The sequence below is a fragment of the Dryobates pubescens genome, chromosome Z (genome assembly GCF_014839835.1).
Source record: "Dryobates pubescens isolate bDryPub1 chromosome Z, bDryPub1.pri, whole genome shotgun sequence".
NCBI lineage: Eukaryota > Metazoa > Chordata > Aves > Piciformes > Picidae > Dryobates > Dryobates pubescens.
In genome coordinates, this window is record NC_071657.1 from 121,514,841 (window position 1) to 121,537,754 (window position 22,914).

The 22,914-nt window shown below is 40.8% G+C and overlaps 1 protein-coding gene across 1 annotated transcript in view; it reads right to left on the bottom strand.

The window, feature by feature from the left end:
• ST7 (suppression of tumorigenicity 7) overlaps positions 1–22,914 on the bottom strand; it is a 153,784-nt gene that overhangs the window by 20,740 nt on the left and 110,130 nt on the right. The window contains exons 9-11 of the mRNA XM_054177998.1: positions 19,514–19,628; positions 5,476–5,548; positions 3,865–3,967 (exon numbers count right to left, since the gene is read on the bottom strand). Of these exons, the coding sequence (XP_054033973.1) occupies positions 3,865–3,967; positions 5,476–5,548; positions 19,514–19,628 (291 nt within the window). The remainder of the gene's footprint in view (positions 1–3,864; positions 3,968–5,475; positions 5,549–19,513; positions 19,629–22,914) is intronic.

The window sequence follows — 22,914 nt, forward strand, 5'->3', positions numbered from 1 at the left end:
AGCACTGGACAGCAATCTGGCCATGATCTCCTAAGGCAAAATCAGCAACATTTTAGGAACCCCTGCAATAGGCCACAATGGGAGACACAGTCACAGTCACAGTCACAGTCTCCCAGGCAACCAGCACCAGAACAAGGGGACACAGTCTCAAGTTGTGTCAGGGGAGGTTTAGACTCGAGGTGAGGAAAAAGTTCTTCACTGAGCGAGTCATTCGTCATTGGAATGGGCTGCCCAGGGAGGTGGTGGAGTCGCCGTCCCTGGAGGTGTTCAAGGGGAGATTGGACGTGGCGCTTGGTGCTATGATCTAGTTGTGAGGTCTGTTGGAACAGGTTGGACTTGATGATCCTTGGGGTCTCTTCCAACCTTAGTTACTGTGATACTGTGTGATACTGTGATACTGTGATACCCTTTCTTGTTAAATCAGCTTGGCAGCATCTCTCAGCATGTTCAGTGTGTTGCTGAGAATGCATATCCAGTAATCTTCTTTTTATGTAACACTTTTAATGAATTATACAGAAAATGGTAAAATCTCCTTTTGAGACAATCCAGAAAGCTACCAAACCTTTCCCCCCCCCCCCTCTTTAAAAGTGCAGTTCCCTGTTTTTAAGGATTCTGCTAGGAACTTTGAAAATGCTTTAAATAATTTATTAGCTTTGCAATTTAATTTATCAGTCTCAACAAGAAACTCTAGAGTGTTTAAATCCTAGAGAAGCTTTAAAATGTTCTTAGCTTTGTGACACTGTTAAGATTTCTTGTGATGTTGTTGTCTAAAACTTATTTCCATTTCATTAACAACAAATTGGACGTGACCATCTACGACTTCAATCATAATTCAGCAGAAATCCACACAAAACTGTGCACAAAATTATAACTGAGGAAGTATTTTTGCCACCTTAACATCCTTTGGCAGAAAGAGTGAGTGTGAAAACAGCAGTGTTGCATATTAATCTGTATTAGGCTGCTGTTTTAATGTTACGATATGAACTAAAGAGCCCTGGAGGTCTGCTCCCATTACTACTCTGTGATTCTGACAATCTGTATGTTTCATGCGAGGAAGAGGACTGGAATTTCTTTAAATCAAAACTACTGAAAATAACACATGCTCTGTGTTTCCCTTATGAAGCTCAGAAAGGAGATTCAGCCTTGTACTGAGCAGCCACCTAAACAGAACCTGGGTAGATGAGGAGGAAGTCACAAGTACAGGTCTGCATGAAAAGCAGGATCTTGGAGGTCTGGAAGTGAAAGGTCATGGAGCAACTGACACAGTAAGGTAAATTCTGCAAAAGTCAAATCAAAGAAGAGCAAGCTCTTCAGGAAAAACAGAAAAAGAACAAGCAAAAACATAGTAAATGAAGACTGAGACTCAGTATCATGCCAGCACAGAATGTGGAGAGAACAGCAGGATGAACATTAAGAACATTTACAGAAGTAGAGGCCACTGCAGCAAATGATCCCTGTCCCTGAACAGTGAATGAATCAGTCTCAGAAATGGGCAGACTAGCGTAACTGACTTAAGAGCAGAAAGATCTCCACTCAGAAAACAAGCAATTGCTTGTGATGAAAGAAGTAAATGCAATGCCTTCCATTTAAGGAGGGCAACAGAATGTGTTAATATGGACTCATTAGTATGCAAACTGTTAAAAAATATTTTTATGGGAAGATTTACTAAGAGAATGGAAGGGAGGAAAATGGAAAAGGCTCCAAATGATTGCTCATGACAGGCTAAACTGGTATCTTGCTTGGCAAGATGTCTAATATTTAAGACAGCGATAGGGTACTCTAACCAGGCTTCAGTACAACATTCAGAAAGGGTCATCTGGAACAGGACAAGAATAGAGAGTTAGTCAGGTAACCAGGCAGAAGACAAGTATGAATGGTTGAGTTGGTGCAAGAACCATTGGGATGGAAGAAAGTAAACAGAGTTCTACAGAAGCAGTCCTCAAACCAAATTTCATTTAATATTTTCCTTTTTACAGCTTCCCACAAAAATAAATGATCAGCTAATAATACAAAGTGACTCATCTCACCTAAATTTTGTTGTCTACAAAAACTACTGTAAAATAGTTGTTTGTTTCATAATCAGTGTAAAAACAGGCTTCTTGGAGGGAAAGTATGTCTAGAGACATCTAAGATAGTTACTTCTTTCCACTGCCAGTACAGCCAGTCTAGGTGATTTTATTAAATGAATAGCCTATCCTTCAGATAGCTGAGCCATGTGATTGGCATAACAGGTACAGCCCACAGGAAAAAAATTATTGAATATCTGTTGGGGTTTATCTTGACCAGACTAGGTGTTCAGGAATACCTGATGAATAAGCCCCCTTACATTAACAGACATCTGTCTTCTGCTGTCTAGTGGAGGCTTCTTAGTTTCAAAGGATTATACTGGTCCAGCGGTTTGTGGGGTGACGTTCAGAAGCAGATCTCCAAGGGCCAAGAAACATCTGCCTCTAGCCTGCCTTTACAATGAAGTTACAGACTTCAACACTGAAGTGTTGGAGTAATTAAATACAATAGCCTTCAGCAGCCTGTAGGCAAGATTCTTACTGCTGAGATACTTATCTAGAGAGTGGATTAGGGAATTAGAACGCAAATCCCTTTTCTTACTTTGTACTTCTCAGCAATTTTTCATTTCTGAGCTTTGCATTCTCAGAACTTAATGACAGAGTGCTGCATGAGGAATTGCTAAGGCAGCTTATAAGAAGCACACCATGAACTCCAAACACAGGTTCCTTTGTATAGCATGTCAAAAACATTCTTACATGCAATCATCAAAACAAGTAAGTTATTTTGAACTAAAAGATCTTTAACAGCTATTTTGCAAACAATCCTATGTCTTTATGTATGGTTCTGTCCTGGATTATAGCATTTCATAGAATTCTAGAATCATAAAATGCTAGGGGTTGCAAGAGACCTCCAGAGGTCATTGAGTCCAACACCCTGCAAAGCAGGACCACTTAGGGTGGGTCACACAGGAGTGCATCCAGGTGGGTCTAGAGAAGGAGACTCCACAACTCCTCTGGGCAGCCTGTTCCAGTGCCAATCACCCTCACAGTATAAAAGTTTTTTCTCATGTTGAGATGGAACTTCCTGTGATTGAGTTTACATCCATTGCCCCTCATCCTATCAGTGGGTATCACTGAAAAGAGACTGGCTTCATCCTCCTGACAGCTACCCTTCAGGTATTTGTAGACACTGATAAGGCCCCTTCTCAGCCTTCTCTTCTCCGGACTGAACAGCCCAGGTCTCTCAGTCTTTCCTCGTAAGTGAGATACTGCACTCCCTTAACCATCCTTGTAGCCCTCCATTGGACTCTGTCCCTTTTGAATGGGGGAGCCCAGAACTGTACACAATACTCCAGATTTGGTCTCACTAGGGTTGAGTAGAGGAGGAGAAGAACCTCCCTCCACCTGCTGGACACAGTCTTCTTAATGTACCCAAGTATACTATTTGCCTTCTTGGCCACCAGGGCACAATGCTGTCACACGGATAGCTTATTATAAACCAGGTCTTCAAGGTACTTCTTGTGGGGCTACTCTCCAGCAAGTCAACCCCTAACCTGTACTGGTGCATGGTACAAGTGCAGAACTCTACACTCATCCTTGTTGAACTTGGTGGTGTTTACTACTGCAAACCACCATGTAATTGTTGCTCACATAGAGGACTCGCTTCAACCAAAATGTCAAGTTGCACAGTCCAGAGTAGGAGACACTGAACGTGAAATATCAAATGAAAACACTGTGCATTTCCTCAGGTTCTTTCTATCTTTTGCTCCCCTTCCCATAATATCAATCATTAATGTAACAGAAATCAAAAGTCAGGTCATCAGTGTTAAAGCTACAACAATGCTTTCCCCATACTCACTTTTGGCACATGTGGATTAAATTCTACTGCTCTGTGAATAGCTTCTACTGCGTTCATCTCTGCAGTACTCAGTCCTCGCCTTGAGGCAGCCTCTGGAGAGAATCTACAAAAGCCAAGAAACAAACACATTAGGTCAGAAATGTTAGTAAGAAGAAGACAGAAAAATAATCTAGAACATGGGCCCATGTAACCAAACTGAGTCAGCTTCCTAGGCTCTCCAAACTTCCATAGCAAGTGGAAACTCTGAGTGATCTATTACATCAAGGCCAATGAAAGTCCCAGCAGAAGTGGAAAGCATGTTTGTATCTAATCATGGCAGAAAGTCAGTTCAAGCAGTTCTTTCTCTGTCACTAATCTAAATTTGCTCTAGGTACCTTGCTAAGAGGCATATTAAAGGCTGAAGAAAAAGGAACAGGAAAAAAAAAGTGCCAAATTATTGTTGGAGGGCTTCTGTTAAAAACATGTTTGGGGAGGCTTTAGGGAGGTTCCCAACCCAATGCCCCTGGGTCAGGTTGGGATGGAAGCACGATGCAGCAGCAGTAGCCGGTGGTCTACTGTCTGCAGCACCATTAAGGGTAGCATGCCCAAACTGTGGGCAAATCATCTGCCCCAGTGAATGAAAAACCAGACCATGCAATCTCTTTCTCACCTCACACCCCACGGCTAACTCCAGAGCTGTACTTGGCAGGCAGACACCACAGGGAAAGCTGTGACAACCTTAGCCCTGCCCTCCCAAGCTGGAGTCGCTGTGTAGGGAGGAAAGATGTTGCAGTAGGTACTGGCGATCTACAGGACAAAAAGAATGAAAGAAAAATTACTTAGATCTTGATGTGTACATACACTTTAAAAGCAAAAACTGTCAGGATGTCAGTCAAGAAAATGGCTTTCCACTCTACTTGCTTTCCAACTTTAGGGAAGCATTCAACCCTCAGGTGCACAGACACAACTCTGCCTAGGATTTGTGTGGAGGCATCTGAGAGCTGAATCAGGAATTTTAATCTCATAAGGCTCTAGGCACCCTTTCAGAGCAGGCCAGTGCTCCCAAGTCAACAGACATCAAGTAGATGTACTCAGCACCTTAGAAGGTTGAGACCCAAGAGAAAATCATAACAGGAATGAGCAGATACTAGTGTCTCTAAAAATATGAATGTCATCTGCCTTTCAGAACCCCTGACACAGGAATGCTAAATCCACCTGCTGCTATTTAATGAGTAGTCATTTGACAGCACTTGTAAAATGACATTGCTACCAGTGCATCGACATGTACTTACTACCTTTTTGTGGTCACATTTATACAAAGTTGAAGAGGTTTGGCCACACAACACCTTCTAGATGCATCTTTATTATACTATCTAGGAAGTCAAAGCTCACCCAGACAGTATACACATAACTGCAACAAGAATTGAATTCATGCTACTTCTTTTCTTCTTCTGTAATATTTGAAGTGCAATGTTTGATCACTGCAGATTTTCTTATATATAGTAATTTATGAATTTACTGCAGAACTGAATTCTCCTGCTATCCCAGCAGATTGTTAGGGTGTGGGCTCAGCTGAGAGGAATCTTGAGTTAAATTAGGAATTTTGCTGGACAGTGGTTCTTATGCACTTACTTGTCAGAGACAGCTCTGGCTTTGAGCAATGCAGCTGTGTAACATATTGTTGCTGATTTTGGTAAGCTTATATCTGTTGAAAAGAAAGAAAAAAGTGAGCATGTGAAAATTTAAGTCTGCAGAAAGAAAAATGTTTAATTGATACTTCAGAGTATGCATGGTATGTGTAAAATTACTACATGAAATCAGAATACTTTCTGATCTTAGGACCTGTACTTCCATGTCACATGGATTTTTAAACCTCCACCCAATATACAGACTTTAATTTAAAGTCTACATCAATGACAACTGGAACTGTTATTTAAGCAGCAACTGAGTTCCTTAGAGAATGAATTCAAAGAGTGACATGAGAGAAATATAATGAAAGAATTAATTACTTCATATCCAAATGTATAGGTAACCTGGGATACATTAATTTTTCCCTACTTAACAAAAAAAATCTAAGTAATATCTAAGGCCATGAACCTGACTTAATCCATTAGGTAAAGATAGTATTTATCTGTTCTTTACCAGTAATTTCACACAAAACAACCAACAGGTAGAGAGGAATGCTGCTTAACAGATTGGAGTTATAGATTTGTTCCTGCTGTTACAAAGCAGAACAAGAGGACACAGTCTCAAGCTGCACCAGGGGAAGTTTAGGCTGGATGTTAGGAAGAAGTTCTTCATAGAAGGAGTGACTGGCCATTGGAATGGGCTGCCCAGGGAGGTGGTGGAGTCACCATCACTGGAGGTGTTTAGGAAGAGACTGGATGGGGTGCTTGGTGCCATAGTTTAGTTGATTAGATAGTGTTGGATGATAGGTTGGACTCGATGATCTCAAAGGTCTTTTCCAACCTGGTTAATTCTATTCTATTCTATTCTATTCTATTCTATTCTATTCTATTCTATTCTATTCTATTCTATTCTATTCTATTCTATTCTATTCTATTCCTGTTTCTATTCCTATTCTACTCTATTCTTGTTTCTATTCCTATTCTATCTACCCAGTAGACCCATACTATGTAGTGACTAACATATTCCAGCAAATTACAGTTAAATGAAACAAATAAAAATTGAAAAGAACATTCCCCCAAAAGGTTGGATTCTGCAAACACCTCTGCATATTGCAACATTATAGCTTCATGTAGTAAACAGCAAATGCCCACCGTAATAAAAACAAGGCATTGGAGTAGGCCCACTATGAAAGTGAAGAGCAGCTAATCTGACTCATTTCTACATAACTAGCCATCCCTCAGTTTGTTGTTACAATTGATTAGAAAGATTAAATTAGCTTGATAACTTCAGGGTTAAGAGAAATTAATGATTTACTGAATCCTAAGACTCCAAAGAGGAGTTAGAGAGGACAAGCAAGTCATAGATCAGCAGTCACCACCTCTCATTTACTAACAAACAAGTAACCAAGCAGAATGCTTATCTACCAGACAGACAATGTTGCCATCATTACTGAGGCACTTTGAAAATTATACCTGTTAATCCTCTCTATTGTCTTCTAATGCTCTTGCACTTCAAGTATGAGATGTAAAGATCTTGCTGAAGGCTCCCTTATAATATATTCCAACTAGTTTCACTGATACGTAATTCTAGTGACTAGAGTAATTAAAATCAACAGCATGCAAAGCAGTTTGGGTGATGAATACAGTAATTACTCCACAAACAGAAGCTAGCTATGGACACAGACATCTTCAGTAACAGAAGAAAATATTTATAAGGTCTTTCAATAACCCTGTTTATACCAGCTCTGCCATAGTATTAGGGGGTTAAATGTTATTTCCAGTAAACAGAAATAACCTTTTTCAGAACATAAACCTTATTCATTAAATCATAAGTAGAGTGAAAGTTAGATGGATGAGAAAAAAAAAACAACACACCAACCAACCAGGAAAACCAACAATGTGCTGTCATTTATACCATTTTCAACAGGCCAACACAATACCTGATTTTCCTCTTATCTGTAAGTGTTTCTCTGGGCTACCAAGCCATAATTCCCTTATAGAAAATATTTTCGCCTGCATCAGCTCAAACCTAGTAATGTTGGTTCAGGATCTGACCATTACATAATTTTGCATGAATGACAAAGAACAAGAGGTCTACCTAGAAGTCCCTAGAAATACATTTTCCCAGGTAAAAGACAACCTCCACATATAGAAAAATGAAAAAGACCAAAAATGTTTGTCCAGGCTTCAGAGAATCACAAAATGGTTTGGGTTGGAAGGGATCTTAAAGATCATCTAGTTCAAATCTCCCTGCCATTGGCAAGGACACCTTCTACTAGACCAGGCTGCTCAAGGCCCCATCCCTCTTGGTTTTGAACACTTACAGGTTTGGAGCCTCCACAACTTCTCAGGGGAATCTGTTCCCTGCTCTTTGAATACTGTAGCAAGAGCATCACTTCACTTTTTTATCTGCTTGAAAAGCCGAAAACTAGGAGGAATCAACAGTCTGAAGTATTTAACTGATGTAGCAAGATAAAAACAGCTGTCATGCTGATGAAAGAAAGCAACTGCCAGCAAAAAGCCAGAATGGCAAAAAAATTGGCAATTTATCCATTAACACACAGTCCATTACAGAATCACAGAATCGTCAAGGACCATCTAGTTCCAACCTCAGAGCCACATCCAGCCTGGCCTTACAAACATCCAGGGATGGGGCTTCTACCTGGGCAACCTGTTCCAGTGTCTCACCACCCTCATGGTGAAGAACTTCATCCTAACATCTAATCTAAATCTCCCCTCCCCTAGCTTGGATCCATTCCCCCTAGTCCTATCACTACCCAACACCCTAAAAAGTCCCTCACCAGCTTTTGTGTATGCCCCTTTCAGATATTGGAAGGCCACAATAAGGTCTCCTCAGAACTTTCTCTGCTCCAAACTGAACAACCCCAACTCTCTCAGCCTGTTGTCAGAGGAGGTGCTCCAGCCCTCTGATCATCCTCATGGCCCTTCTCTGGACATGTTCCAGTTAGTTAAGCAATGAGATCACTCAACACACAAAAACCTTAACCACATGTGTAAAGGCTAGTTTCTGCATCAGATCATTGATACTTGAATGGAGAATGTTCAGCAGAAGTCACATGGACCAAGTTGAGATGATTATTACAATTCTTGGCTATAAGATACCATACAGTAGGAGCTGTATCACAAAACAGTATCATCTTAAGTTGGCAGTAAACACTCATGAGTCGGAAACATCTGTGCATATAGATTGCAGGATGATCCACAAAGAGCTGCTGGAATCTGGAAGGAAGGCAATGTGCTGAAGTAAGGCTCAGCTACACCACTTGAGTCATTCCTGCAGAAATGGGGTTTCTAAAGGAATGTTTTGTTCAAATATGATCACCCACAGCAAAGGGCAACCAAAGTAAACAGAAAGACTGGGTCATTTTTGCAATCAATCCAAATGAAATAAACTGTGAGAGAAGATAGAACCGTTTCTTATGTATATCCACAAGGTACACCAGAAAAGGAGAACAGCTGCTTAGGTGAAGACTAATGTTGGCTCAAGAATAAACAGTTCAGAATTAAATTTAGTCTGAAGATCAAAAGGTTTCTGAGAAGAGGATTTTTGAGGTAGATTTTGAGGTTGATGGGGTCAGGGAGCAGTGTAGTACCCCTGAAATCCACAAGGAATTAGTTCAGGACTTGCTGAGCCACTTGGATACTCACAAGTCCATGGGACCAGATGGGATCCATCCTAGGGTGCTGAGAGAGCTGGCAGATGAGCTGGCCAAGCCTCTCTCCATCATTTTCCACCAGTCCTGGCTACTGGAGAGGTCCCAGACGACTGGAAACTGGCCAATGTGATGCCCATCCACAAGAAGGGTCAGATGGAGGAACCTGGAAACTACAGACCTGTCAGCCTGACCTTAGTGACAGGGAAAATGACGGAGCAGATCATCTTGGGGGCAATCAGTGCACACCTGAAGGATGACCAAGGGCTCAGGTCCAGCCAACATGGATTTAGGAAGGGCAGGTCCTGTCTCTCCAACCTGATCTCCTTTTATGATCAGGTGACCCGTCTGGTGGATGTGGGGAGGGCTGTGGATGTAGTCTACCTGGACTTCAGCAAGGCCTTTGACACTGTTCCCCACAGCAAACTCCTAGCCAAACTGTCAGCCCATGGCTTGGACAGCAGCACTCTGCGCTGGGTTAGGAACTGGCTGGAGGGCTGTGCCCAGAGAGTGGTGGTGAATGGTGCCACATCCAGCTGGCAGCCAGTCACTAGTGGTGTGCCCCAGGGATCAGTGCTGGGCCCCATCCTGTTCAATATCTTCACTGATGATCTGGATGAGGGAATTGAGTCCGTCATCAGTAAGTTTGCAGATGACACAAAGCTGGGAGCAGATATTGATCTGTTAGAGGGTAGAAGGGCTCTCCAGAGGGACCTTGACAGGCTGGACAGATGGGCAGAGTCCAACATGATGGCATTCAACAAGTCCAAGTGCCAGGTACTGCACTTTGGCCACAACCCCATGCAGTGCTACAGGCTGGGGTCAGAGTGGCTGAACAGCAGCCACACAGAAAGGGACCTGGGGGTACTGATTGACAGCTGGCTGAACATGAGCCAGCAGTGTGCCCAGGTGGCCAAGAAGGCCAATGACATCCTAGCCTGCATCAAGAATAGTGTGGCCAGCAGGAGCAGAGAAGTCATTGTGCAGTTGTACTCAGCACTGGTTAGGCAACACCTTGAGTACTGTGTCCAGTTCTGGGCCCCTCAATTTAAGAAGGACATTGAGACTCTTGGACGTGTCCAGAGAAGGGCAATGAGGCTGAGGAGAGGCCTCGAGCACAAGCCCTGTGAGGAGAGGCTGAGGGAGATGGAATTGTTTAGCCTAGAGAAGAGAAGGCTCAGGGAGGACCTTCTTGCTCTCTACAATTACCTGAAGGGAGGCTGTAGCCAGGAGGGGGTTGGTCTTCAAAGAGGAATGGTGGTTGAGATCTGTATCCTCTGATTCAAGACTGTGTACTGATGCAAAACTGTCCTGAGAATCTGAGCAGCACCCTTAGTGGGAGCGGAATATGGCATGGCCAAATGAAGGCTTGGGTTTGAAATGCCAAATGCTCTTTGAACTACCAGGGATTCACACGGTTTAAAATTGTGACCCTGTGTGTTAAAAGCAGATACGAAGCTGATCTCGAAGGAGGTAGTTCTGAAGGTGAAACTAGTTCTATTGCTGCTGGGATGAGAGATATGTAACATCCCTGCCTTGAGTGGTGTGTTGCATTGTGGGATGTGGTAGAGTCACCATCCCTGAAGGTGTTCAGGATGGGATTGGACGTGGCACTTGAAGCCATGGTTTACTTAGTCATGAGGTGTTGGGTGATAGGTTGGATTTGATGATCTCTGAGATCTTTTCCAACCTTGTTGATTCTATGATTCTTCTCCCAGGCAACCAGAAGCAGAACAAGAAGACACAGCCTCAAGCTGCGCCAAGGGAAGTTTAGGCTTGAGACGAGGAGAAAGTTCTTCACAGAGAGAGTTGTTAGCCGTTGGAATGGGCTGCCCAGGGAGGTGATGGAGTCCCCATTCCTGAAGGTGTTCAAGAGGGGACTGGACGTGGCACTTGGTGCCATGGTTTAGTAGTCATGAGGTCTGTGATGACAGGTTGGACTTGTTGATCTTCGAGGTCTCTTCCAACCTTATTGATTCTATGATTCTATGATTTCCAGGTAGAATAGTGAGGCAAACAAAACAGCTAATAGCTAAGGATGGAACTTGCTCAGCTCCTGTAAGGGATAATATTATGTGGTGAATGCAGCAGCCGGGGACCTTACTCAACCAGGGAGGCCTCTTCCAGTACTATGCTTCTAATGAGCAAGCAGCAAGTATTTGAGACTAATACCTACAGTCTCTTGGCAACAGAAGAGATACATACAAATGTTCATGTTTATGTTGCTGTGGAGATAGCCCTCAGAATGTCCATGCCAGCTTCCTTCCAAAAGTGTTCTGCCTTTTGTTTGCTCCGTATTAGACTGTAAGTATTTGGTTCTGCTATGTTCTGATCAGATTACTACAATACTTTAAAATCCTCAGAGAATTTAGGCTTCATCTCTGAAAGTGAACCATTCTATTTTACAGAAAAGCATAAAACAATTGTGTCAGATTAAAACTTGAATTTAGCAAAGGACTCAAATCTAAACTAGTCCTAAGAGACACATCCTCTATCAGGAACCAAAGTGAAGTTTTTCATAAATGACTGTGTCCAGGTCTGTGAGCCATCTGGCAAAGTATCTTCACATGTACTGTTTCCCACCCTACTGTGATTACTTGTGGAGCTCTCACAATGTGCTGAAAGATGTGACTGCTATTCTGTTGTCAAAACCATCAGGATATTTTTGCCTAATAGGAACTGATGTGTCAATCCAAAAAAGGCCCTCCTTCTTCCTTACTGCTTGTATCTTTAAACAGAACACAACATGACCTGACAATTTCTGAGCATTTTCTTTCAATCAACCCCAGTCAGCCATGAGGAGGGTTGGGAAACTGAATTCTTACTAGTCATTAGCTGCTTAGGTGGTTGCTTGTGAACTATTGGAAAGATACTACAGACAGAAATTTGCAACCATAATGTCACTGCTGCTCTGATTCAAGATTGATTGGGTAGTGTTGGATGATAGGTTGGACATGATGATCTCGAAGGTCTCTTCCAACCTGGTTAATTCTATTCTATTCTATTCTATTCTATTCTATTCTATACCCAAAATATATGATCACTTCAATAGGCCATGAGATCTATTGTTCCCATACAATAGCAATAATGAGAATAGATGTAGACTGTTGTTATATCCCCTATCCAAGTCACCAGAAGGTCCTAAATGTAAAGAGACAGACATGTTGCAATTGCTTTAGTCATTAATAAATGCAAAATCTCGTCACTAATCACAGAATCATGGAATGCTTTAGGTTGGAAGGGACCTTAGAGATCACCTACTCCAACATTCCCGCCATGGGCAAGGACACCTCTCAACTAGACTCACCTGTTCAAGGCTTCATCCAATCTGAAATATGCATTGACTTTGTAAAAACCAGCTACATTTTACATTAGGTAAACAATGAATACACTTTTCTGATTGGGAAGATGTAAAACAAACCAAGTGGTCTGTAAATTTCTCTGCAGAAGTCACCTTTTCTTCTCATGCAGCATTACAGGGTTTCCCTCCCTATTTTGACACCACAGCATATTCTATTGACAAGTCAACAATACAGATCTCCATGGGCTTAACTTCAGAGAGGTAAATATCAGTATTAATAGGATTTAAATGCTGAAATAGGCTGTAGATCTAGGGCTGTAATTTGCACAATAAAACTGCATATAATGTTGGGGAGTGACTACACTAAGCTGCTGGGATCATTCACCTATTTCCAAATATGCAATTGAAATTATACTGGAAGAAGTTATACAGAGAGGTAAACCAAAAAAAAAAAGATGATGGAATACAGAAAGTATATTGTGCTATGACTTGGGCTGAACTTCAGCTCTGATTTTCTCTCCCTCAGCCTGTCTTGCCAAAACTTGCCCTGTCAGCACAGAACTCCCCCCAGTTCCCTGCACCCGCAGGCTAGATTGTCAGCTCTTCCACAGGTGGTAGGAAGAACTAGTTATGGAAAAGACTGAGAGTGCTATAGCAAATAAATATGTGCAGGCTGGATCCGTGATGACAGAAGAGAGACGTAATCATCTATAAAGGCACAAACATTAAGGAAGAAAGTGAATTAAGCTGATACAAATGGTTAAAAGCAAGAGTGAGGGGATGGAATTCAATAAAAGAAAGTATGAACTGAATATCAGGGGAAAGACACTTTGTCAAAAAGATCTAATATCCTGTAGTATTATCTCCCATGAGAACAGGCACTGCATTTTTCCACAAAATGTGGTACAAAACATGCTGGAGGGAGCAAACCTATGAACACAATGACCTAATGCTTACTTTCTGCTTGCAAAATAAAGCAATCCTGATTTGCCGTACTTCTGACACTCTTCCTTAGTGGTGGGAAACACCCCACTCAAACACAGAGCCACTGTGTATGTGAGGGGCTGAATTTCAGTCCCCTGATAGGATGGGAAAAACATTTCAGTGCAAACAAAAAGTGTTTATTTTGCCATGACCACAACCAAGACCTAAACTTTCAGTAATGGAAAGATTTTGAAGGTCACTGCTGGTTGTAAACATTTCATATGCAACTAGGCAGATGTTGGCCCTTTAGATTTGACCAAGTTCAATCCTAAATGCATACAGAGGGGAAGGAATCGTTTATGCTATACAAAATTAGAAAAAACAAGATTAGTATAATTAGTTTAGACTTTCTGTGCTTTTGCACAGGAAACACAAACCCCACAGAATCATATGGTTAAAAAAGGGACCAGATGCTATGAACAGACACACAGAACTAGCTGAAGTGGTAAGTGATTTCAACAGAGAGGAAAGATACTAGTTCTTAGAAGCAGGAGCTGAGTAAGACAATGTTAAAAAAAAACCAGACAAACTACTCTCTTGATACTGCTGTTACAAACTGGAGGTCTTACCTAATTTGTATCTCCTGGAAAATCATAGAACGATAATGTGCATTGGGTTGGAATGGACCTTCAAAGGTTATCTTGTCCCATCCCCACTGCAGTGATCAGGGACGTTTTTAACTAGACAAGGTTGCTCAGGGCCCCATCCAGTTTGCCCCTGCATATCTCCAGGGGTGGGGCCTCCACCACATCTCTGGGAAACATGTTCCAGTATTTCATTTCCCTCATTGTAAAAAACTTCCTCCCAATGTCTAACCTAAATCTACCCTGCCCAGTTTAAAACCATTTACCCTTGTCCGAGTGCTACATGGCCCTGCAAACCTCCCCAGCTTCTTACAGGTCCCCCTCAGGTACTATAAAGTCTTCTCAGAGCCTTCTCTTTTCCAGGCTGGACAGCCCAAACTTTCTCAGCCTGTCTTTACATGAGAGGTGCTCCAGCCCTCTGATCATATTTTTGGCTCCCCTTTGTACCTGCTCCAGCAGGTCTATGGTCTTCCTGTGCTGAGGACTCCAGAGCTGGACACAGTGAGGTCTCACCAGAGGTGAGTGGCAGAATCACCCCTCTGTCGATCTGCTGGCCACATTTCTTTTGATGCAGCCCAGGATACAGTTTGCCTTCTGGGCTGCAAGTGCTCATTGCTGGCTCATGTCCAGCTTCTTGTCCACCAGTACCCCCAACTCCTTTACTGCAGGGCTGGTCTTGATCATAGAATCATAGAATCAATAAGGTTGGAATAGACCTTAAAGATCATCAAGTCCAACCTGACACCCAAGATCTCATGACTACTAAACCATGGCACCAAGTGCCATGATCTCATCATCCCCTAGCCTGTAGTGATGCTGATGGTTGCCCCAACCTAGGTGCAGGACCTTGCACTTTGCCCAAATACTGTGCATTCCCATTGTAAATATATTCTAACTGTACATCAAACATTTTGATATGTTTGGCAATTTTCGTATTAATAAAAGGTTAGTAAAATTTTGATTAATAGTGCCATATAGTTTATAAATAAAGGAAATATATCCTTTTAACACTTATCCATATCTCCCCAGTTTAGAGAAAAAGATGTTGTGGGGGACTGTGTCAAAAGCTTAATGGAAGTCAAGATAGATGACATCTGTTAGTCTTCCCTTGTTCACTGATGTAGTCACTCCACTGTAGAAAGCCACTAGGCTGGTGAAGCAGGACTTGCCCTTGGTGAAGCCATGCTGGCTTTCTTGAATCACCTCCCCTCCCCCATGCGTTTTAGCATTGCTTCTAGGAGCATCTGTTCCATGACCTCTCTGAGCACAGACGTGAGAAGGTAGACTATGCTTTGGTATGATCTTAACTAAAAGGAACTTTCTCTTACAGTCTCTCTTTCGAAGACCAAAGGATTACAAAATAGTGTGCATGAGATAATGGTTGCTTCTGTACTGCCACTTGCTACACCTTCAAGTCAGAAGAAAATAATTTCTTGCACTTAGAACATCTACCCAGTTAGCACTACCAGGCAGAACGTGTGTCAAAAATACCAAATACAATCATGGCAAGTAATGAAAGTGATGGAGTGATGCTGTGGTGTGAAATACATACATATACACAAAAACTCTGAAGGCCACAGCTAATGTAACTGAAGATTTCATGCAACTGGTTCACCAATTTGCAACTCTTCACTAAAGGAGTATCTTCAAGTCCAATGTAAATAGAATTTACCCATTTCATAAGTTTGTCAGGACAAGAAGAAATTAGACAGAAAGGGTCTGGAGAAAGGAGAGTAGCCCTGAGTAGGCTACACTTTAGAGAACTAATGCCTCTACGTTAACTGTTTGGATTTCATTAAGCTGAAAGTGCTCCAAGTGAAAGAACACTGTTTCTAAAGTATCTCTTCAAAGGTCTGCATTTTGATTTGACATTAATTGAAACAGGACTCCTTGAAGTAAGCCATTACTTTGTCATAGCCTAGAGTGGAAAAAGATCTTTAGTATTTCAAACCCACTTTCTTCCTATGTATCTGTTGGTCTAAATTATCTTCTCAACTCTGAATTTGGGACTCTTGTCTTCACGGGGACACGGTATTTCTCATTCTTTGGAAAGGGGGGGAAGGGGAAGGTGAATTTGTACAAGGTGTTCCTCCTGCTAACCAGCAGGGTTACAGTCTCACTGGAAGCCACTGTCATTTTAGAAAAGGAAAGCAAGGACAAATTTAGGGAGGATCTGTTGAATGGGCATCTATTCTTTTCAAATCAGACTTTTCAATTGCCAGAAAGGCCTGAGTTTTCACACAGTGCTCAGGTTACTAGATAACAACCATCAAAACAACTGACTGCCCACAGAATCTAATAAATATTTGCTCTCAGCATCACAACAAGCACACCTACTCCACTGGAAAGAAGTCTTTAAAAAGCAAAGAAAGAGGAGCAGAGAAACTTTATCTACTATAAACACCAGAAGCTTATTCCATCAAGAACAGCTTTTTTAGCAGTCACAACTATTTCTGCTGTAAATAACACCGATATGTGTTAAATCAGAGCCAAAAATCTTTTTGGAATTCAACAGTATTTAGGTCATCTGCACTCTATTGACAGACACCGAACTCTGAAACCATAACGATGTAGCTCAGCAACAGTGTATGCTGCCCCACTAATGAGGCCCTTTTTCCATGAATAATGAGTATGGACATCAGCTGTGTTGCCAGGTACATAACATAAACACAATTTAACACATGGCTTTTAGTAAAGCAGTGTGTCTGCTTGCACAGGCTGAGGTTTTGCATAGTGTAATCTAACTTTTTAGTCCAGGGCAGGGGCAAACTGCTCAAGGAAATAATTTGTTCAAATGTTATCAAAATACAATAAATCAAGTTTGGTCTTCATCAAAAAAAAGGCAGTAGAGTGGGACTAACAGAAACTGCAGATTGGAGGGTCTAAATGAGTTCATTGTTTTATATTCCAATAAATCTTACAACACATGAAGCTGATGACTTCTAAAATGAGCTGAGACTCCCTGAGATGGGCCTTCTGAGACTCATGAACTGTTAAGGTTTATACTGGTTAAGTCTGTGTTTGCTGAATCCTTGTGCATACCGAGTATAGACATACACCTTGGTTTATATGTCAAAGCATAACTTGAAACTGCACAGGTTCAAACAGAAAAATAAGTGGTTTTATTTTGAAAAGCCTCATTTATTACATTTACAATGTCAGTTTTGACTCTATCAGATACTTTCAAGAAAACAAAATGCACATTCCATGACACAAAGTGTCACCATAGTATTGTTTAAAAATATGGATCAGTGCTTTACTATGCAAAAGTAGAGCTGGCACAAGATAAAGATGAGAAGGTACCAACATCCTGTGGTGCCTGGGGCATGAAAATGGGCATTCTATTTACTTTCTTTTCACTGTGCCAAAACAAAGTCCATGGGGATCTACACCTGTCACAAAAATTACTGAAGTACAGGAAGCTACAAGAAAGACTGCAATCTTACCACTTCAACTGCAGATTTCTTCAACCAGACTAAACACAACCAAGATCTCTCCCCAAGTCATTATTGCTACTGGACGGCAGTACTCAAAGGCCTAGGTAATGTTTGGATCTCTACTTATAATTATTTGACTCCAGAAAAAGTTGAAAACATTCCAGGCTGGACTAGTATCCATAACTACCACTAATATTGCATGTAATCAGTAGCTTATTCGCCTCAGTGTGTGACAGACTACTGCAAGAGTCTGAAATTTGGCAGGATGATTATGTTAGTATCAAGTCACTTATCTATTGCTAGTCTCATTAAAATGTATCTCAATTTCTTAAATTACAGGATGTTACAAGAAAGCAGTTAGCACATATTCAGTGGAACATTCTGCAAGTTTTTTGTTTATACCCTCCAAAGATTCTTGGCTCATCAAAGAATCATCTTTTTGCCACTGCTCCACATGACGATATGGGGCAAGTTATTGCGGCTGACAGTGAGACACCTCTCTGTGAGAGCAATTACTGTCTGCCTTTTGGTACTGGGACAATGCAGCAGAGGGGCAGAAGCCACAGAGAATAGGATAGCTGGAAAAGATGTCTGGTAAGGCAGCAGTTGGAAAGTGCATAGGAAGAATGCTTTGTGACCATCACTACCCTGAAGAGAAGACTGGGATAGGTAGGTAGGAAAAGCAGAAGATGGAACTTAGAATGAGCAGTAATGGCTGAACAAGGAGCCTCTGGTAGGAACTGGGAGCAAATGAAAGCAGAAACTGACCATGTAGGTGAAAAGTATTAAGATAAATCAGGAGATCAACTAAAGGAAGGCTGGAAAAGACAATTTCTTCAAAGAATCAAAGAGTGGCTAAAGCACTGTGAATATAGGCTCCAGAGCACATATTGGTAGCCATTTATACATGAGTAACTTTGGAAGTTAAAAGCCTTAAAATCTCTGTTCAAAGAACACAGGAAGACTGTAAGAGACAGTAATTAAGAACATTTTAAAGGCTACAAGATCAACCTAGAGAAAGAGTTAAGAAACAGCCAAATTAAGGCTGGTTTTACTTAATTCAGCTATGGGATTCATGTCTGATACGATCTTTTTTTCAGTTACACAATTGCAGAGTATTCCTTTCATAAACTCTCTTGCTGTATTCCAGTGCACAGAATGAGATTTTCCTGAGGATGAATGAGGACTCTGTAGTAACTCAGCCGGAAACTGAAAGCTGCAAGGTTCTTGATTCATTTGTTGCAGAGCCTGGAATGTGGACACTGAGTACACCAGAGACTACCTGAAGAGATGAAGAATGGCACTGTGCAGGTTGATGAACACTGCTCAAGATAATTGGATTGCATTCTGATTTCTGTCACAAAGTTTCTATGTAATACAAGGAAAATCATTTCACTTAAACTAAACAAAGTGCCAGTTGGTGCTTCTTATTCTGTCCTTTTTTTTAAGATCCTGGTGTCTTCAGCTTAAGTCCATAGGGCTAAAGCTGAAGGCAGCAGGCGCTGTGGCTTGAACGAAAGAAATGATGTAATGCTGCATAAATTAATGCTCACTGAAAAAGACTGAAATTCACTGTGGAAAGTTCACCTAGTCTTCTGAGCTTTACAACTTTTCCCCATAAGGCATGAAGTCTGATACTCACTAGATTGTCATGAAGTTCTATCTATTAATGCCTGTAAAACACTTGTTTGCTACCAAGTTGACATTCATAGAAAAGTCCACAAGGGATCTGTGGACTGATAACCCTTTCTGCAGACAAGATTTGAATAGCATGCAATAAAAAAAATCTGCAAAACCTAAATAGTCATTCATTAAACACCAACAGAAAGCAAAGGAAACACTGAAGAGCTATTACTAAGTGAGCTTCGCTACCCTGAACAATGAATTAAGCATAGGTTGGAAGAAAAAATACACCATATTTAATCTTTGGAGTAAGTACTGTGTAAGGCAATCCATGAAGCTTGTGCCAATCTCCTTAAGTACAGTGTTTCCTAAATTTTAAGAATTTGACACTGCTTCTGTGTATATCATATAGAGAAAATACAAATATATATGAACTTACCATCGTACTTTGCTAAGACTGCCTGGACATCTGCGTATGCTTGCAGTTCCAACAAAGCCTCTAGTAGGTTTTCATGGATGTTGAACATACTGAGCAGAGGAAACTCCTTCATCAACTAAAATTTAAAAAAAGTAAGAAAGGGTTAGATTATTAACATGGAGAAAGGCTGCTTCTTCAAAATATACTGAAATAACCAACACGAAGTTAAAATCCCTCAGTTCCCCTTGTTCTTGGCTCTTTCCCAGAGTTGACTATTATCTCGGAAATGTCTGAGCTCTTACTGGGCAATGAGTCAGGTTTCTTGACAAGACTTGCTTTGCATAGGATGCAATTAGTCAAATCCAAGAACACAGCTGCCTGAATACTTAACTGTTCTGCAATTAACAGGCTTTTTCAAAGTGAAGAAGTTTTATCTTACTGTACTGGAAAATAACCATAAACAATGCAACTCCTGTGTATCAGTAGTAAGTAACCCATCACCTCTCTGGTATAATTAGTGTGAGTAACAGAAAATACATTGAAAGAAATCAGAATAAATTCAAATGAGAGAACCTTACAGATGTGCAAGCATATAATCAAGTATGTGATAATAGGATTTATAATTATGGATCCTTTAGAACAGAATTGCAATTGTGGCCAATGTTTAAAAAAAGGGGGAAAAAAAGAAAATAAGAAAAGGCAGCAAAGTTTGATACAAAACTAACATTCTAACTAAAGAATCCACCTTGTATGACAGACTGAAATGTGTAGTTAAAATAATCCTTTTACATGCAAGTGCCTTGTGATTTGTTCTTAGACATCCTCTGTCTGCCTAGATTTAAATGACTGAAGTTGATATTTTATTGCATCTCCTTTTTGAAGCCACACTTACTAGAGGAGTCTATATTTTTTAAACTGCAGAATTGATTAAATAGTACTATTTATTGTGAGAGTGATTCTCTAAAGAACTGAACTGTTAAAAGATACTTTCTCACTTTTGTTCTATTTATGGCTGTTATACCTTAACTGCCTACATGATGTACATCAGCAAAAATGGTCCTAGACAGTGTAGAACTGGGATAGCTATAGGGGAACATTATCATTTACAATCTCTCTGAGATGGTTTATGACAGAAATACTGTAACAAGGAAAGTAAAGAAAATGATTCAAGGTCAGCCTTGCTCAATTTGAAAATATTAAGTTGGACCTGAAAACTCTGTCACTTAATAAACCTACATTTGGAGATATAAATAGAGAAATTGACGAGAACCAGCAAATCTTAATCTCACAAATGGGTACCATAAAAAACCCAAAATAAAACAGAGCTGAAACAAAAGGGGTGGAAATTGACTGAGAACTTTAGAAAATGAGAAACAGGCAATGCACTGGAGCTTCTTCACTCTGTTAAGGAAGAGATCTTAATGGGTAAGCAGGGATGCAAAGCACAAAGAATTTTCTTTCTTGTGTTAATGCCTGTCATAAGTAAATACAAGAACCGTTTGGACCTTAAGGGATAGTCTGTCTAAATTTGGCTATTTGGACAACAGTGACTTTGCTGAAGTTTGAGAATTATTAACATAACAAAGGCAAAGACATCAATGTTTTGTTTAAAGGATTGTATAAAATTCTGACAAGAATCATGATCACTGAGTCATCAGCTGAAAGAGCTCACTGAGTATTTTTATGCTAGGGGCAAGGGAAAGGCTATAAAGCTCCTACTTTCAGTGGTAGGAACTGAACCTATGAGAAAAACACACAAACAAAATTGTGTAGTTTGCATGCTTTTCTCCATCTCCAGTTTCCCAAAAACTGTACCACAGGCCTTGGTGCTCATCTAGGTAAGTGGAAGGATTTGGCAATAAAATAAAAAGTTTAAGTCATTGCTCATGAAGAAAAATAACTGCAGGTGAAAAATCCTATAGTTGGATTCATCCATTTAGGATGCAGCATAGAGCCTACTTCTCTTCATTCTTGTCCTTACCATTGCATTTTTAACAGAGGAAGCTACTATTTGGCAGGAAAAACCATGACAGAATCCAGCCCTATATAAGTAGTGGTTTAAAGTTCAGAATGAACATATTGCAAAGAAACCCCTCCAAGGGATTAAGAAAGATTATCTGTGCTCATTGAGAGTGAATAATGGCTGGCAGAATAACATTCCTTCCATCAGTGAAGAAAAGGAAGATTTGCAGCTAGTTGTAGATGTACTGTAGCCAGTAAAAAAATATCTTACTCTGACATCACTCACTGATTATTTTTTTCTATTTTAATTGGGTTCTGTCAGAGTGATAAACTGTTTAAGACAGCAGCAGAATAAAGATTACTGTCTGGACTGCCAGGCTTCTGAAGTGACAAGTGTTAATAAAGGTTTCATCTGGAAAAGGTTAAACGTTAAGAAGTCCAACCCTGCTATAATGAACTCAGTTGATACTGTAGCTACAAAAATAAAACACTTCTAAGTAAAAATCTGCATTTTGAGAAGCCATTTAGATAGAAGAATACTATGACAGGTTATCTTTAGGCCTCATAGTGAAAACAAATGCTTGCTGAATTAAAAAACTGCCATGAAGGTTGCAACACAGACCTTCTGGAAGGTCAGGCCAGCCCAAATACTGTGTGTGTCATGCTGAGAAGCAATATAGGCCCAAAGATGATCCTGCTCCCCTCCCCTTCCTAGCAGATGAACAGGGAGCCTGGCTCATGCTCTACACAGAGATGTAAAGACAGGCAAGACCACAAGATGAAGACCACACTCTCGAGTTCCTCATACACATACAGCATGAAGCTCTAATCTAGGCTCTGCTTTAAGAGGCACAGACCTTCCTTTGCACCCAAAGCTTTATTTTCTGTAAAGCTACAGAGAAAAATATTTGCCAAATCATTTAGCTCATCAATTTTCTTTACATCTCTACAGTAACTGAACAAATGCTTGGAGTAGAAAGTACTGAGATTAGAAAAATGAAGGCTCTGTTATTGTATTTCTCCACACCTCAAGAGACAGTCATCAAATTCAGTCCTCAAGATTTCTCACCAGAGTTGCTACAGCTTTTTACATAAATGCTAGAGTTAGGGCTAAAAATTTCAATGTGAAATTCCAGTCAGTTTCTAAGCTGGTATGAAAGAGCTGTGCTCCACTGAGCAAAAGCTTGTTTTCATACCTTTTCATACCATACGGCCACGAACACATTCCCTCCTCACACTGTAAGGATGTTCAAATAGCTATTGAACATAATCATACCAAACCTATGCTTACAAGGGTTCTACCTTGAAGCTGTATTGGTCAAAATATGGTGAAATTCAGACCCAAGGCTGGGTTAGCCCATAGCCTGTACTAGTACCAAGAAGATGGAGTCAGGCTCTTCTCGGTGATGCCCAATGACAGGACAAAGGGCAATAGGTGGAACTTGAGGCACAGAAAGTTC